Genomic DNA, 18,014 nt, shown 5'->3' on the forward strand with positions numbered 1-18,014 from the left:
GGAAAGGAACATGGGATTTAGTGTCAGATGTGGATGGAAAGCTAGGGTCTGTCATCTATTAGCTGTATAACTTTGAGCAATATCCTTACTCTCTCTGAGTTTCAGTTTCCTCATCTGTAAAATGGTAAAAATTAATACGCAGCCCTCATAGTGTTTGGAAAGTAAATAATATAACATAAGTAAATACATTACAATAGCTGGCACATAGCAAACAATGAGTAAATGGTTTATACAAAACAGGATGTGAAGGAATAGTTAAAAGTTTGGGATGAAAAACAGAAGAATAATCATTGTAACAGAGAATTAAAACCAGAGGTGTAGTCCCCAAATTGTCAATAATGATTTCTTTTGGAGAGATTATGAGATGCAGTTTCTTTTTATATTGTACATTTCTAAAATGTTTGAGTTTTAAAATAAAAACCAAGCATTACCTTTGAATCGGAAGGAAATGAAAATGTTTTCAAATACCCATTCTCTTCATTCTCAGTATCTCCATTAAAGTTCTGTTGTTAATCTCTTCCCTAGACTCTGCCAAGCTGGAATCTCAGTCTCCCACCCAGAAGCCATTTGCTACATTGCCACCAGAACTCCTCATGTCTAGTCCCTGGATGATTCCATGTTGCTTACAGAATGACATTCAAATTCCCTAGCAGGACTTCGACAGCTCTTCATAAACTGGTTTCAGTCTTTGCAGCTTCATACCACACCCTTTCCTCTGACTCACACAAAGCTCTCATCACACCAGAATTCTTGTCAGTCTCCAAACACATAAAATCTCTTATATACTCTCACCTTCCTGTGGGCTGAAATGGCAATGAACAAAGTGATCTTAGATAGCACGTGCTGAAGATGACAGAACTCCCTGATGACCTAGAAATCTGCTCTGCACTATTATGTGAGAAATATACTTATCTTGTTGTGGGGCCACTTCGCTTTGGGATCTATATGTTACAGAGGCTTCGCATACCCTAACTAATACATGATACAAGGATATTTCCCTTTCCAGAACTGAAAGAAACAATTCTCCAGTAAAACAATTATTTTGCAACCAAAACCAAAATCATCATAGCATATTACTTTGCTCACTAAGGAATAAGAACTATACAATCATAATAATCTAAATGTGATTATTAAAACTTAAAATTATGATAAAATTTATTAAGAAAAAAAGGGAAAGGAAATAGAATGGTGGCAGTAAAAAGACCATCATTTAGTTTATCTTGTCAAAGATACTGCTTAAAATTGATAAATGAAAAATTAGTATAAGTCCATTATTTGTAACACAGAAGTAAATATATGATGAAAACAATGATGAACAAATAAACAAATGAACAAATAAAAAAGATGAAAGTGGTTGTCTTTGGGTAGTAGGTCTGAAAAATGGAGAAGAGGCGAAGAGGCTGGGCACGGTGGCTTCCGGCTATAATCCTAGCACTTTGGGAGGCAGAGGCGGGTGGATCACTTGAAGTCAGGAGTTCAAGACCAGCTTGGCCAAATAGTGAAACCCTGTCTCTACTAAAAATATAAAAATTAGCCATGTGTGGTGGTGGGTGCCTGTAATCCCAGCTACCCAGAGGCTGAGGCAGGAGAATTGCTTGAATCTGGGAGGTGGAGGTTGCAGTGAGCCAAGGTCATGCCACTGCACTCCAGCCTGGGCAACAGAGTGAGATTCCATCTCAAAAAAAAAAAAAAAAAAAAAAAAAAGCGAAAAACTGCTACATATTGATATATCTGATTTTTAAACTATGTATTATCTTGATACACTTAAATATTTTAAAATGTACAAGAGAGAAAATGAACATCAGTGAGACAGGTTAGGTATGAAACAGCAGAATTGAAAACAGGAATACAATAAAATAAAGAGACTTGCTGATTTGACATGGTGGAGTAGAAAGACAGACGAAGGGAAGAAGATGGTCTGCTGTCCTCAAGCCTTGCTACACCCAAATCTTGTCTTTATGATTCAGAGTAGCCCCCAAATGCCCAAGAAACATTTACAAATAAGTATACATAAAAATAATAATCAGGGATTCTATTACCTAGCTGGACTTCGGTTTTATGGCTTCCCTATAGACCCATATACATTCTCCTTACCAGAAAAACTCTCATACCTGTATTTGAGTTCCCAGAACCAGAATATATACGTGGGTGCATGTGTGTGTAGTGAGGGCATTCAGTCTAATGCAGCAGGAAAAGGGTAAGTGGGCAGCTAGGAATAGGGCAGATAGGGAAGCACAAGCAATACTGTAATAGGAAGACACAGAGATAGCAGAAATGTGGAGGAAAGAAAGGCAGTAAGTGGAAACATAACCTTTAGAAACATTAGGTGCAAAGAAAGGATTTTGCTGCAGCCTAAGTCATCACAGAGACAGATCTGGAGGGCTGACCTTATGCATGACAAATACCTTTACTGCACTTCCAAAAGGGAACTGATCCTGTCTCAAATGAGACTAATGCTATGTACTTTTAACAACTATTATAAACTCAGCCCTACTTGAAAGGAAGTCATGTACCTACCCTTTGAGGAGCATAAACAGGATATGAGGATGAGCACTAATATACTCCACAGTAGGACTCCGAGTGCCTATCTGTCTTCTCAGGATGTTGTTAAATATCTGGGTCACATCTTTTTTTCCCTGTTAAAGAAACAAACAGCAATTAAATTGTACACTCTAAATGGATGAATTGTATAATATGTAGAATATATACATACATACACATATATGTATGTATATTTAGAAATGATATCATCCTTTCTAAAACATTAACATACTTTTCCCATATACTCCTAACAAGCTGTGCTTGCAAACACAGTTTACAAAATGGATGCAGCTCCTTGCAACAGGATTTGTGCTGTGGGAAATTTGACCAACTGGAAGTCCATTTCCCACAGGGCACAGAAGGACATAAAGTGCGTATGACAGAACTGAATTTTTTGTTTTTTTCACAGTTTACCTTTATTCAGGAAAAAAATTATGATTAACATTTGTAAACCTTCATGAATAAGCATGGAAAACAAATGAAGAAAATAAGTTAAGATTTTAGTATAATGTATGTTAGAATCAAATTCCTTTTTCTTAGATCTACTTCCTTTTTTTTACTTCACGTTATCACTTCATTCACTATTCTTTAGTCTAGTGCCTTGACTTAAAAAAAAAAGGTGGTTTTCCATTAGGTGGAAATATTTGATCTAGGTGATCATAACAAATATATCTAGTCTGGAGGAATAGAAGACATCACCGAATCAGTGAGACAGAGGAACTAGATATGCAATCATGAATAGGGCTTCTTAGAGTCCTCATGGACAAGACCTGCACTCTCATACACCCTTACAATCTGTCTAGCCTCGTTTTCCAAAAGAAAGCTTGGACTGGACCTGAGTATGTTATACGAAAAATAAGTACAAGAATTACTGATATGGTTTGACTCTGTGTCCTCACCCAAATCTCATCTCAAATTGTAGTCCCTATAATCCCTGTGTGTGGAGGGCAGGACCTGGTGGGAGGTGATTGGATCATGGGGGCAGTTTCCTCCATGATGTTCTCGTGACAGTGAATGAGTTCTCTTGAGATCTGGTGGTTTTATAAGGGGCTCTTTCCCCTTTGCTCATTCATTCTTCTTTCTCCTGCTGTCATGTGAAGAAGGTCTGTGCCTGCTTCCCCTTCTGCCATGATTGTAAATTTCCTGGGGCCTCCCCAGCACTGTGCAACTGTGAGTCAATTAAACCTCTTTACTTTAAAAACTACCCAGTCTCAGATATTTCCTTACAGCAGAGTGAGAACATATTAATACAATGACATTGCATTCTCCGTCAGTATGGCCCTAGTTCTGGCCTTCATCTCTCAATTGAACTATAAAAGAGCTTACTTCAGTTACTGTCTCCACTTCTAAGCATCCTCGCCTTGCAGAGTGAGCTAGCTAGAAATGCAAATCTGACCATGCCATCTCTCTCCTTAAATTCTTCAATGTCTCCCTTTTGCTTAGAAAAAGGTGCAATACTTTCAGCTTAGAAAAAGGTGCAATACTTTCAAAGACTTGACAGCAGCCAACTTCTCCAGTCTCATCAGCTAACTATCATTTCCAATTCCTACATCAAGTTCTATTAGTATCAAATTGCTACACCACATATACACAACATTTTATGCTTCTATACCTTTGTTGATGCTCTTCCTTTTTTCATGAACTCTGTCATTCTTTAAGATTCAGTTTAGGAGTATTCTCCCTGGGATGAGTGCCCCTCTCTGTACTACAACCATGTCCTTTGCTATATCGATCAGTACTTCCTCTTCTCCATGACCTCTACCTCTACCTCCACAGAAGCAAATACTTATTGAGTGCCTACTCTGTGCCAGGTACTTATGCTAAGAGCTTTACAGGTATTATCAAATTTTCACAACAACCTTATTTTTTTAAATTTCATATTCTTTTTGTTAATTTTTTTTCTGGCATGCATACAACAACCTTATGCATATTATAAACAAGAAATTAAGAATTTATAATATATGTTTTATAAATATGTACAAATATAAATATGTATATAAACATATTATGAATAAGGAAATTAAGGATTTGTGAGATTGCCTAGATCTCACCATCCTGTCAGATACTCATAAATATCTACAAGCACTAACATCATCCAAGAAAACATGACCTCAACAATTGAACTAAATAAGACACCAGGGACCAATCCTGGGAGAATAGACATATATAACCTTTCAGACAGAGAATTCAAAATCACTATTTTGAGGAAACTCAAATTCAAGACAACACAGAGAAGGAATTCAGAATTCTATCAGATAAATTTAACAAAGAGGTTGAAATAATTAAAAACAATCAAGTAGAAATTCTAGGGTTGAAAATGCAATTGACATGTTGAAGAATGCATCAGAACCTCTTTATAACAGAATTGATCAAGCAGAAGAAAGAATTGGTGAGCTTGCAGATAGGCTATTCGAAAATAAGCAATTAGAGGAGACAAAAGAAAAAAGAATAAAAAACAATGAAGATTGTCTATGAGATCTAGGAAATAGTGTAAAAAGGGCAATTCTAAGACTTACTGACCTTAAAGAGGAGGTAGAAAAAGAGATAAGAATAGAAAATTTTCTCTAAGAGATAATATCAGAGAACTTCCCAAACCTAGAGAAAGACACGAATATTCAAGCATAAGAAGGTTATAGAACACCAAGCAGATTTAAACCAAAGAAGACTACCTCAAAGCATTTAGTAATCAAACTCAAAATGTCAAAAAAAAAAAAAAAATCCTAAAAGAAGCAGGTGAAAAGAAAAAAATAACATAAAATGGAGCTGCAATACATCTGGCAGCAGACTTTTCAGTGCAAACCTTACAGCTAGGGGAGAGTGGAATGACATATTTAATGAGCTAAAGGAAAACATCTTTACCCTAGAATAGTATATTTGGCAAAAATGCCCTTCAGGCATGAAGAAGAATTAAAAACCTTCCCAGACAAACAAAAACTGAGGGATTTGATCAATACCGGACCCATCCTACAAGAAATGCTAAGGGGAGTTCTTCAATCTGAAAGAAAAGGACATTAATTAGCAAGAAGAAATCATCTGAAGGTATAAAATCAACTGGAAATAGGAAGCACATAGAAAAACATAGAATAGTATAACACTGTAAAGGTGGTATGTAAATTATTGTTGTCTTAAGGAGAAAGACTAAATGATGAACCAACCAAAAATAATAACAGCTTTTCAAGACATAAACAGTAGAATAAAATATAAAGAAAAACAACAAAATGTTAAAAAGCAGGGGGATGAAGTTAAGGTGTAGAGTTCTTATTAGTTTTCCTTTTGTGTGTTTCTTTATGTAATTACTGTTGTCATAAGTTTAAAATAATGGTTTATAGGATAGTATATGCATGCCTCATGGTAACCTCAAATTAAAAACAAATACAATGAATACCCAAAACATAAAAAAAAAACAACAAGAAATTAAAGCATACCACCAGAGAAAATCACCTTCACTAAAAGGAAGACAGGAAAGAAGAAAAGAAGAAAAAGAAGACTAAAAAACAATCAAAAAACAAATAACAAAATGGCAGGAGTAAGCCCTTACTTGTCAATAGTAACACTGTATGTAAATGGACTAAAGTCTGCAATCCAAAGACTTGGAGTGGCTACTTGGGAGGCTGAGGTGTGAGGATCACCTGAGCCCAAGAGATGAAGGCTGCAGTGAGCTGTGACTGTGCTACTGTACTCCAGTCTGGATCACAGAGTAAGACCCTGTCTGGAAAAAAAAAAAAAAAAAGAAAACGAAAAAGAAAGACATAGAGTAGGTGAATAGATTAAAAAAAACAAGACCCAAATGATCTGCTGCCTACAAGAAAAACACTTCACCTATGAAGACACACATGGACTGAAAATAAAGACATGGAAAAAGATATTCCATGCTAATGAAAACAAACAAACAAAAAGAGCAGGAGTAGCTATACTTACATCAGACAAACAGATTTCAAGACAAAAACTGCAAGAAGAGACAAAGAAAGTCATTATATAATAAATATGGGGTCAATTCAGCAAAAGGATATAACAATTGTAAATATATATGCACCAAACACTGGAGTACCCAGATATATAAAGCAAATATTATTAGAGCTAAAGTGAGAGATAGATCCCAATATAACAGTAGCAGATCTTAGATCTGGAACGTGACAACTTTATCGCTGTTATTCAACATAACACTGGAAGTATTAGCTAGAGCAATCAAACAAGAGAATGAAATGAAGGGCAAATATCATTAGAGCTAACGTGAGAGATAGATCCCAGTACAACAGTAGCAGATCTTAGATCTGGAACATGACAACTTTTACCAGTATCATTCAACATAATATTAGAAGTCTTAGCCAGAGCAATCAAACAAGAGAATGAAATGAAGGGTATCCAAATTGGAAGAGAGTAAGTCAAATTATCCTTGTTTGCAGATGGTATGACCTTATATTTGGAAAAAACTAAAAACTCCACAAAATAACTATTTGAATAGATGAACAAATTCAATAAAGTTGCAGGATACAAAAATCAACAAACAAAAATCTGTAGCATTTCTAGATGCTAACAGTGAACAATCTGAAAAAGAAACCAAAAAAGAAATCTCATTTACAACAGCAACAAATAAAACACCTAGAAATTAACCAAAGAAGTAAAAAATCTCCATTACGAAAACTATTAAAAAAAAAACGATGAAAGAAATTAAAGAGGATACACAAAAAAGGAAAGATATTCCATGTCCATGGATTGAAAGAATCAATATTGTTAAAATGTTCATGATCTACAGATTCAATGCAATCCCTAACAAAATGCCAATGACATTCTTCATAGAAGTAGGAAAAAACCATAAAATTTACATGGAACCACAAAAAACCGAGAAGAACCAAAACCATCCTGAGCAAAAAGAACAAAACTGACAAAATCACATGACCTGACTTCAAATTATACTACAGAGCTGTCTAGTAACCAAAACAGCATGGTAATGGCATGAAAATAGACACATAGACCAATGGAACAGAATAGAGAACTGAGAAACAAATTTACACACCTACAGTGAACTAATTTTTTACAAAGGTGCTGAGAACACACATTGAGGGAAAAAGACAGTCTTCAATAAATGGTGCAGAGAAAACTGGATCCATATGCAGAAGAATAAAATTAGACCCCTATCTCTTGTCACAAACAAAAATCAAATCAAAATGGGTTAAAGACTTATATCTAAGATCTATGTAACTATGAAACTACTAAAAGAAAACATTGGGAAAACTCTCCAGGACATTGGTCTGGGCGATAACTTCTTTAGTAAAACCCCACAAGCTCAGGCAATCAAAGGGAAAATGGACAAATGGGACTACATCAAGTTTAAAAGCTTCTGCACAGTGAAGGATACAGTCACAATCAACACAATCAACAAAGTGAAGAGACAACCTACAGAATACAGGCCTTCTATGAAAAGGGGTTCAACATCACCGATTATCAGAGAAATGAAAATCAAAACCACAGTGAGATATCATCTCATCCCAGTTAAAATGGCTTTTATCTAAATGTCAGGTAACAACTAACGCTGGTGAGGACGTGGGGAAAAGGAAACCCTCATGTGCTGTTGGTAGGAATGTATATTAGTACAATCACTATGGAGAACAATTTGGAAGTTCCTCAACAAACTGCAAATAGAGCTATCATATGATTTAGCAATCCTACTCCTAGGTATATGCCCAAAAGAAAGGAAATCAGTATATTAAAGAGATATCTAAACTCCCATATTTCTTGTAATATTGTTCACAATAGCCAAGATTTGGAAACAACTTAAGTGTCCAAAAACAGATGACAAAATGAGGATAAAGAAAAGGTGATACATATACACAATAAAGTACTATTCAGCCATAAAAAGGAATGCTATTCTGTCATTTGCAACAACATAGATGGAACTGGAGCCCATTATGTTAAGTGAAATAAATCAGGCCCAGAAAGACAAACATCAGATATTTTCAGCTATTTGTGGGATCTAAAAATCAAAACAAGTGAACTCATGAAGATAGAGAAAAGAAGCATGGTTACCAGAGGCTAGGAAGGGTATTAGAGGGGGAATGGGGGAGGGATAGGGATGGTTAATAGGTACAAAAAACAATAGAAACAATGAACAAGATCTAGTAACACCAAAGATAAATGCTTGAGAGGATGGATACCCAATTTTCTATGATGTGATTATTACACATTACATGCCTGTACCAAAATATCTCATATACACTACATACTATGTACCCACACAAATTAAAAAGGAAAAAATAAATAAAAACCCATGCTCTCCAAATGCTCCCCTTCCAAAACCCAACCTCCCCTTCTACCAGCCCAAAAAACTTAATAATATAAAAAACAAACAATCTGCCAGGTGTGGTGGCTCACACCTGTAATTCCAGCACTTTGGGAGGCTGAGGCAGGTGGATCACCTGAGGGCAGGCATTTGAGACCACCAGCCAGATCAACATAAACCCTGTCTCTACTACAAATAGCTGGGCGTGGTGGTGCATGCCTGTAATTCCAACTACTCAGGAGGCTGAGGCATGAGAATCACTTGAGCCCTGGAGGCAGAGGCTACAGTGAGCTGAGGTTGTGCCACTGCATTCCAGCCTGGGCAACAGATGGAGATCCTTTCTCAAACAAACAATCTAATTAGAACATGGACAAAAGGCTGGGTGGGGTGGCTCATGCCTATAATCCCAGGCATCAAATTACTTTGGAAAGCTGAAGCAGGAAGATTGCTTGAGCCAAGAGTTTGAGAGTAGCCTGGACAACATAGCAAGAGCCCATTTCTACTGTAAAAAATAAAAATAAACAAAAAAGAGAAAATGGGTAAAAGATATGAAGAGACATTTCACTAAAGAGGATATACAGATGGCAATAAGCACATAGATGTTCTACAATGTTAGCCATTTGGGAAATGCAAATCAAAACCACAATGAAATATTACTACATACCTATCGGAATGGCTAACATAAAAAACAGCAATATCAAATGCTGACAAGAATGAAGAGAAACTGTACTCATACATTGTGGTGGAAATGTAAAAGAGTACAGTCAATCTAGAAACACTTCAGCAGTTCCTGAAACAGCCAAACATGCAGCTAACCATAACAGCAATTGCGCTCTTGGCATCTATCACAGAGAAATGAAAACTTATGTTCACACAAAAACCAATTAGGAGGTGAATCTTCAATTTAAAAGGATACTTCAAAATCAGTTGCTCTCATAATTTTAAAACATTAAAACATGTTTATAGGCCAGGCACGGTGGCTCATGCCTATAATTCTAGCACTTTGAGAGGCCAAGGCTGGAGGATCAGTTGAACCCTGGAGTTTGAGACCAGTCTAGGCAACATGGTGAAACTCCATCTCTATTTAAAAAATACAAAAATTAGCTGTGTGTACTGTCACGTGCCTATATTCCCAGCTACTTGGGAGGTTGAGGTGGGAGGATCACTTGAGCCTGGGAGGTGTACATTGCAGTGAACTGAGATCATGCCACTGTACTCTAGCTTTGGTGACAGAATGATATCCTGTCTCAAAAAAAAAAAGTTATATTTCATAAATCGTATTTATACTGATGTTAAAGACTATTTGCCATATAAAAAAAGATATAGCTGTAAGCATACATTGATTTTAAAATGAAAGAAAGCATCTGTTTTATTCAAACCTTTCTAGATCCTACAGTGTAATATTGCAGAATAAATATCAACCCTCTTTGAAATGTCATAGGAACATGTTTTTCATACTTCCCAGTGAAATGCCACAAGAACATTCCATACAGCATTCCAGTGAACAGTAGAAATGAAGCTCCACAGAACTCTATCCAACTTTTACACAGAGAAAAACATTCTTCTAGTTCATTAGCAAATGTGTGTAAAGGCAAAGGAAACCCCCTGTGGATAACAAAAACAAGTTCTGCTACCAGGGACCACTTCCCAAAACAGAGGAAAGGATTAGAATAGAAAGGATTATAGAACACTGAAACAGGTACAAGCTGGTGAATAATGATCTCTACATTACACGTTAATCTTTATAGCTGTCAATTTGTCATGCCAACCTAACTGGAGTGAAACCTTAACTATTTCAAAACCAGTTTTTTGCAACCCACAGGCTGCCAGGTCTCAAGCTCTGGACTCAGAAGTGGCCAGAGAAAAAAAAAGGCAAAACCCTCAAAATATCTTTGATAATAAATAAGCAACATCCAGAAATGATCCAAAATGCCAAAATTTAGCTGGCAATTCTAAGGTTACGTATAATGTAACCAATAAGGTTTCAAACCTGAAGAAGCCCTTGTGTTTGCTGGCAAATTCCAAAAAGGTCAGCCTTAACATGGAATGTTCCACAATTATTTGCTGAATGAATGAATGATGTATATGGAAGTGTTAACTAAAATCAAACAAGAAAAGAGAAAAGGAGGGAAGAAAGAGTTGGTGAACAGCAGTCACAGCAACCAGAATAATTGCTGAAAAAGAGCATCTCTCATGGATAGCATAGAAGAGAAAAGGCAAACAAGACAAAAAAAGGCAAAGACTATAAAACACCCCCTTTAAAACACAAGCCATTGACTTGTATACAGACTATATATAAAGAATTCTCAAAATTCAGCAACCAAATTCAAAAGAGGCAAAAGATCTGAATAGACACTTCATAAAAGAAGAGATATGGTGGCAAAAATGTACATGAAAAGATGCTCAACATCATTAGTCATTAGGGAAATCCAAATTAAAACCACAATGACGTGCCATGAATCCTTATTAGAATGGCTAAAATAAAACAAAAGAAGACAAAAAGTTGACATTCCCCAACAGTCCTACTCCTAGGTATTTATCTAAGTGAAATGAAAACCTATGTTCACACTAAATACTATACATAAATGATCACCGCAGCTTTAGTTGTAATTGCTAGAAACTGGAAATTTGTAAAATATCCCTCAAGTGGGGAATGGATAAATGATCTGTGGTCCATCCTTGCAATGGACTGCTACTCAGCAATAAAAAGCAACAGACTCCTAATATATGACAATGACATAGATGAATCTCAAATGCGTTATGTTGACCAAAGCCAGGCTCAAAAAGCTACATACATATGATTCTATTTACCCAATCCTTTTGCAATGGTGAAAATATATGGACTGAAAATTGATCAATTCAGTGGTTGCCAAAGGCCCTGGACAGGCAAAGGAGCTGATTACAAAGGGGCATAGGAGAATTTTTTTAGGGTGATGGAACCGTTCTTCATTACAGAACTATGCACAAAGTAACAAAGGGTGAATGTTACCATTTATAAATTGTATCATAATTTTTAAAAATGAAAATTATAGCCACTGAAGTAATGGACTTCTCTATTCTTGCTGGTGTGTTGGGGGGCAGTTGAGGTGGGTGGGAGCAGATGGTTGTGCTGAATTTCAGTAGCAGAGCTAGATAGGCAGAATGGTCTGCAGGGTAAGGGGTGGCCACTGAATGGATTAGTGAGGAATCTTGCTGGGGACTAAAACTCAAATCGAATACAGTTATTGGGAAAGATTTAGGGAACCAAAATATAAGCTGGCTCAAAGTTGCTCTCAAAAATATTTAAATATAATTAAATTGACATATTACATGAAATCCATCTGTGGGAATTTATGTGGCAGATATCTCCCCCACTGCCCCAATATCATTGCCATTCTATTTTCTCTGCAGGCTGGCTTCTTCTGTTTCTTCAGTCTACATACTGAAAAATATGGCCACTGATGGAAAAATACCTGGCTAGATACTGGGGTTCTGTCTCAATTCTAGTTCCAGAATTCCTGCTGAAAGCCTCTGGCCCTCTTTTGGTCAGATATCCACCGGCAGATCAGTCAGCTGTGTGTTGTCCAGGGTATCATGCCACCCAGATGACTGTTCCCATGGTAACCATGTGAGTGGAGAAGGAGGGAGCATTCCCCAGGAAACAGAGGAAGTGGGCAGACAGAACACTTTATACACAGCACAAGTAGTTTTCATCCTTATGCAGACTACATTCCTTAAAATGTCTGGTATGATCAAACAAATGGTCACTGTCTTAATTTTATTACAAACAATTACAGGTTTCATATCTAATTAAGAGCCTGATGCCAAATGCTGTTTTTAATCACCCAGAAATTATGTGCCTTTATACAATAAAGGGCTTCTAAAGCAGGTATTCATTAATTTTAGGCTAATAGGGTAACGATAAAATAAAATTCCATTTTCTATGACAGTATTTCCCTACCTGAGATTGTAAATTCTTTAATTTGTCCAACAATGGGCACAAAATATATAAACAATCAAATAAAATCAAGACCAAATATAATTAAATAAAATCAATGGCTAACACATAGTAAGTATTTCAAATTGTTAAATGTATGAAGTATAGTCAAAGCTGGTATTTTAAGGCTTTACAATTTCTGTTATGTTTTTACAGTAATAAAACCAAAGGTAAAAGACCACTTTGATCAGGTCCAGGGAAGAGAAAAAGATTTTTAGAGGATAAAAATTTACAAAATGTAGTACTACAAAATGGCTTAATGAAAAATGGAAAAGCTGATCCTGGAGAGTTTGTTTTGCTATTTTTTTTTTTTTTCTTTTGAGACAGGGTCTCATTCTGTTACTCAGGCTGGAGTACAGTGGCACAATCTTGGCTCACTGTAGCCTTAACCACCCAGGCCCAGGTGATTCTTCCACCTCAGCCTCCTTGAGTAGCTGGGACCACAGGCAGGCATCCCCTGCTAATTTTTTGTATTTTTTGTAGAGACAGGCTTTTGCCATGTTGCCCAGGCTGGTCTCAAACTCTCAGGCTCAAGCAGTCCTCCCACCTCAGCCTCTCAAACTGCTGGGATTATAGGCGGGAGGCCTGCACCAGGCCTCTTTCGCTAATTTTTTCTTAATGTAGCAAGAAATAATCACTAGGGATTAAGTTACCATAGAAGACAATTTTCTGCTTCTTTGAGCTGCCTATTCAACCACGAACAGTTCACTTTGCATCCACCCTAGTTTTGCAAGGCACACCTGCCTTTAAAATAAATGTATCAGACCTTATAGGCAATAAATTTTCCCTCCTTTGATCTCTTATCACATTGTATTTCAAAACATCAAAGAGTCTAAAGCTGTGTCTTGAATAGTAGCCAAACCTCAAAAAGCACAGCTGAGTTTGATCTTAAGCCCACAAAATCAGAAGCCTTGCAAACTCAGCCACAACTCATAATAGTATGCTGAAATGGTTCTTTTCTGTCTGCAATTTTAAGCCTTAAAGGATTAGATAAAAATGTATAGCTGAATAATGAGATTTTTTTTTAAACCAAAGGCCGACCTCCTAACTAGCCATTATTCACATGATGATAGCAGGATCCTTCAGTATTGTCCCTACCCCAATGGGCCACTTTCCTCTAGATTACGGACAGAGAAGTGGGTTTGTCACAGATTCCTGAGTCAGTCCCTGCCACCCAATCTAAGTCAGTGCTGCCAGCCACCATCACTGCTGTCAGCTCAGGGTTCCAAACCTCTGCTCCCAGCGCCCTTCAACCCCTATTCATTGTCTTGTTTCCTGCAACTGCTTATTTTTTCAACACGTAGTTTACTCCAAGTGTAAGAAAACCACCCCTTCTTCACTAAACATGTATTATTAGTACACAGTTCCTTTACAAAGGTTTAAGGTGAACAAAGGATAATTACAGCACGGTGTAGAAACCTTCAAGTTGAAGTCTACATATCACTTTTATGAAAGGTTCCTCAGTCCTCCTGATCATCTTTCTCCACAAACACCTTCCTTTTGTCATGGTTCTGGATCCCTCTCTCTCCTTCCCTCCAAACCATTCTTCTATCTTTCTTATATTTCCTACTGCTATAAACTTTAGCCAAAGAGGGCATTTCTCAAATTTCTGTTACTTTATTCTGCCAAGAAAATCTAAGCTTTTTATTTCACTCTTTTCCTTCCAGACATTGCCTAGAGACTTCAGCCCTTCAAACTAACCGAAAAAAAAAAAAAAAAGCTAATCAAGGTATCTTCCAAGCAAAAATTCACTTTTTTTCTGTGTAAGGAATGTGCCATTCTCCTAGGTATCTGGCAAAAGCTGTATGCATCCTTAAAATAATAATTTTTCCTTTCTGTTATTAAAACATACCAGAAATTTTACAGTCAAATGACTGTTGTGCTCTCCAAAGAAGCACCATGAGAGGGTATTCACTTACTGAAATCATGTGATCATCACTCCAAATAGCTTCAATTATCTTCTAAACAATGTACTAATTCCTCCAGAAAAATGGCTCACTGGTATGTTCCAAGACACCTTCTTTTGGTCCAATTCTTTTACCTTTGCATTGAGTTCTCATTCTCATTACTACATTCATTCAATCAACTCACAAATTAACATGCCATGAGGTATGGCAGACACAGTCCTAGTACCCAAGTAATACAGAAGTGGCTATCCCAGTGCAAGCCATGAACCAAGGCTTGCGGGGTGGGGAGGTTCTGTGTCATTGGAGTAAGTCTGAAGTCAGAAGGAATTTTATCAAGCTGTCACTAGCTTATATAGATACTTTAGGCCTGAGAAGGACAGTTGTTGCCTGCAGACTGATCATCCATGCCTCTAGTTCATAGAGATAACAGTACATTTCTACAAGTAGGCTATTAATGCTGCCTCCCTCCTGAAAATATTGTATGTAGTTGGAATGCTTAAAATTGAACTGTACTAAACTCTCACTCCTTTTCATTTATTCATTTATTCATTCAACCAAGAAGTACATATTTTTCTATGGGCTAGAGGAGGAGGATGGCTGCATCTATGGAGTGTCACACTCATTTATAATTATGTTCTAGGCATGTGTCACATCAACTGAATAAACAAAGAATTGCCTGCTATCTTACCATCACAATAACACATCTTCATAATAGTTTTGAATCATTAGTTTAAAAACTTATTATATCTAGTATATTATTGTGGAGAGAAGGCAAGAATATAATGTATTTTATTTTAAAAAGTAAAGTAATCTGTAAAAGTAATTAATTTAACTCTGCATTTGAAGTCTTAATCTTCAGCTATATGGAAAATTCCAATGTTCAGAAAGATACTTTTCTCCAAGGATTCCAGAGAATAAAATTTACTTGGTAATAATTTACAAGTCTATTTTAGGCAATTAAATGTCTTAATTCTGAAATAATTTTTAAATGAACTTCTTCTCAAAATTTTTAATTTATATTTCATATGACATGTAAAAGAAGGAAAACTTGCATAACTGTTTCTTACGTTCCACTTTTGTTATTTGAGCCACTGCCAAAGAAAGTTGTGAGGTATCCAAAGTTTTTCTTTGGTATACTCCTCCCTAACTCCCCAAATCTTGGACAGCACTTTGAAGCTATGAGGCTCTGTGGCTGCTCAAGGCTTCTCCAGATCACTGAACCTGAAGACATCTCATCCCTGACTCATTCTTCAAAACATAACCGTCCTTAGTCATATTCCTTCCAGCACTCCACTGCAAATTGGGTTAACCTCATAAACTAACCCAAGTGTACTTATGAATTAATGATGACAGTAGGTTAATATGCTGCTGTTCTCAGAGAAATGAGCCAAACAATAGTAAATTTATAGAACTAAAATACTCTAAGAATAGGAAATCATTTTCCTATTTGCGGTCACTCACCAACTAAGTATTAAAAAAAATCAAGGGTTATGACAAAAAAAAATCAAGGGTTACAACAAAAGCAAACTAGCTTACATTTAACTTTAGTTCTTTAGTTTGAGAAAAAGAGGAAATGGAAAAATACTACTAATTGACATGTGTATATAGTTTGCATTTGTATTTAATGTACCTATATAATACAATATATATATGTATATATTTTTATTTAGTTTAATATTTAAAACAATGCTGTAAGTTCATATTATTCCTATTTTATAGATAAGAAAACTTATGTTCAAAGAGGTTATCTTACTGACCATCAAACAGCAAAGCTGGGACTCTAAATAATTCTAATTCCGAGTCAAGTGTTTTTCACTATGCCACAGCTTCTACAAGTGTTCATAATGCCTACTTTTAAATTAAATAAAAGAAACAGAAAAGTATACTACATACAGTAAGACTATACTTTGATTTCACATATAGCTGGTTTTCAAAGGAAATGGGACCTAAGATGGAGAGGGAGAGTGGGCAAGCCAAGCAAGAGGAAAAGAAAAATATTATGAGTCAGGAAATACCAAACACAGAGAAAGAGAATAAGGAAGGGAAAGAAAGAAAAAGACAGCTGTAACTGAAAGAAAGGATGAGCTGAAGTCCAGGCCGTTCCAGGTCCCCACTCGGTCTTTCTTCTAGCCACATGCAGACTTCACGTCTCCTGGCTCTGCACTCCTCCTCCTCTGTTTCGGCTGCTAAAACTCTTCCCTGGTCTAACTTGCACAGAGAGCTGTGGGCTACTATTTCCACAGATCCCCAGAGCCCTGACCTTATCTTGGTCTAATCATGGCAATCACCATTATTAGTTTTCCTTCCACTTATTCAGTGAACAAAACTAAAAGCAATTCACTTTAGAAATCTGCTTATCTCCTCTATCTCTGAGAATTAATGGAGACCCAAACACCTGCCTGATAATAATGAAAGTATTATGGCAGAAACAAAGCAACAAAGCCAAACCAGGACTTCTGTCACCTCGACAGTCAATGCCCAAAGTTGCCTATGTATCCATTTCTCACTGAAAAATCACTATCTCTGAGTTACACAATAGATAATAAAATGACTACACATAGTCACCACTTACATTTCTAAGTTTTTGTTTTAGTTAGCCAATTTATTATTTAGGTAAATTAGGTATAATTGCTTTCAAAAGGAGATAAACATCCTATATTACTAGCATTTAACACATTTCTTAAATAATTGGCATAATATGTTAATTAAAAGAACTGTGAATTTGAAGCTCTTAGTAAGTGAGTGACTTTGGGCAAATTACTTAATATCTTTGAACTTTAGGTTCTTCATCTATAACATGGGGCTAATAAAGGAGTATTAAACACAAAGGTAGTTTTTAAATAAGTTGAGTGCTTGAAACCGTACCTGGCATATAGCAAGGATTCAACAAATATTATTTCTTATTATTACTTCTATTAGCCATTAGCTTTGCCACCTAGCTGCATGAAACTTAACTATAGTATACCTTTTTGCCTTTTTAAAAAATAGATTAATTGTAGAAGTTTTAGGAAAAACTTTAAACCCTATCTCTACTAATAATACAAAAATTAGCCAGGTGTGGTGGTGCATGCCTGTAGTCCCAGCTACTCGGGAGGCTGAGGAAGGAGAATAGCTTGAACTAAGGAGGTGGAGGTTGCAGTGAGCCAAGATTGTGTCACTGCACTCCAGCCTGGGCGACAGAGTGATATTCTGTCTAAGAAAGAGAGAGAGAGACAGAGAGAGAGAGAGAGAGAGAGAGAGAGAGAGAGAGAGAGAAAGAAACAAACAGAAAGAAACAGAAAGAACAAACTTTAAAAAATAACATATGGAAAGC

At 36.4% G+C, this 18,014-nt stretch overlaps 1 protein-coding gene across 3 annotated transcripts in view; it reads right to left on the reverse strand.

Annotated features, from left to right (window-relative positions):
• Positions 1-18,014, reverse strand: part of CAB39L (calcium binding protein 39 like) — a 94,130-nt gene that overhangs the window by 51,629 nt on the left and 24,487 nt on the right. For all 3 annotated transcript variants that reach the window (XM_032294620.1, XM_032294621.1, XM_032294619.1), the window contains exon 4: positions 2,518-2,636. In XM_032294620.1, coding sequence (XP_032150511.1) covers positions 2,518-2,636 — 119 coding nt within the window. The remainder of the gene's footprint in view (positions 1-2,517; positions 2,637-18,014) is intronic.

The sequence above is a fragment of the Sapajus apella genome, unplaced genomic scaffold, assembly GCF_009761245.1.
Source record: "Sapajus apella isolate SASKATOON/1434 unplaced genomic scaffold, GSC_monkey_1.0 scaffold32, whole genome shotgun sequence".
Taxonomy (NCBI): domain Eukaryota; kingdom Metazoa; phylum Chordata; class Mammalia; order Primates; family Cebidae; genus Sapajus; species Sapajus apella.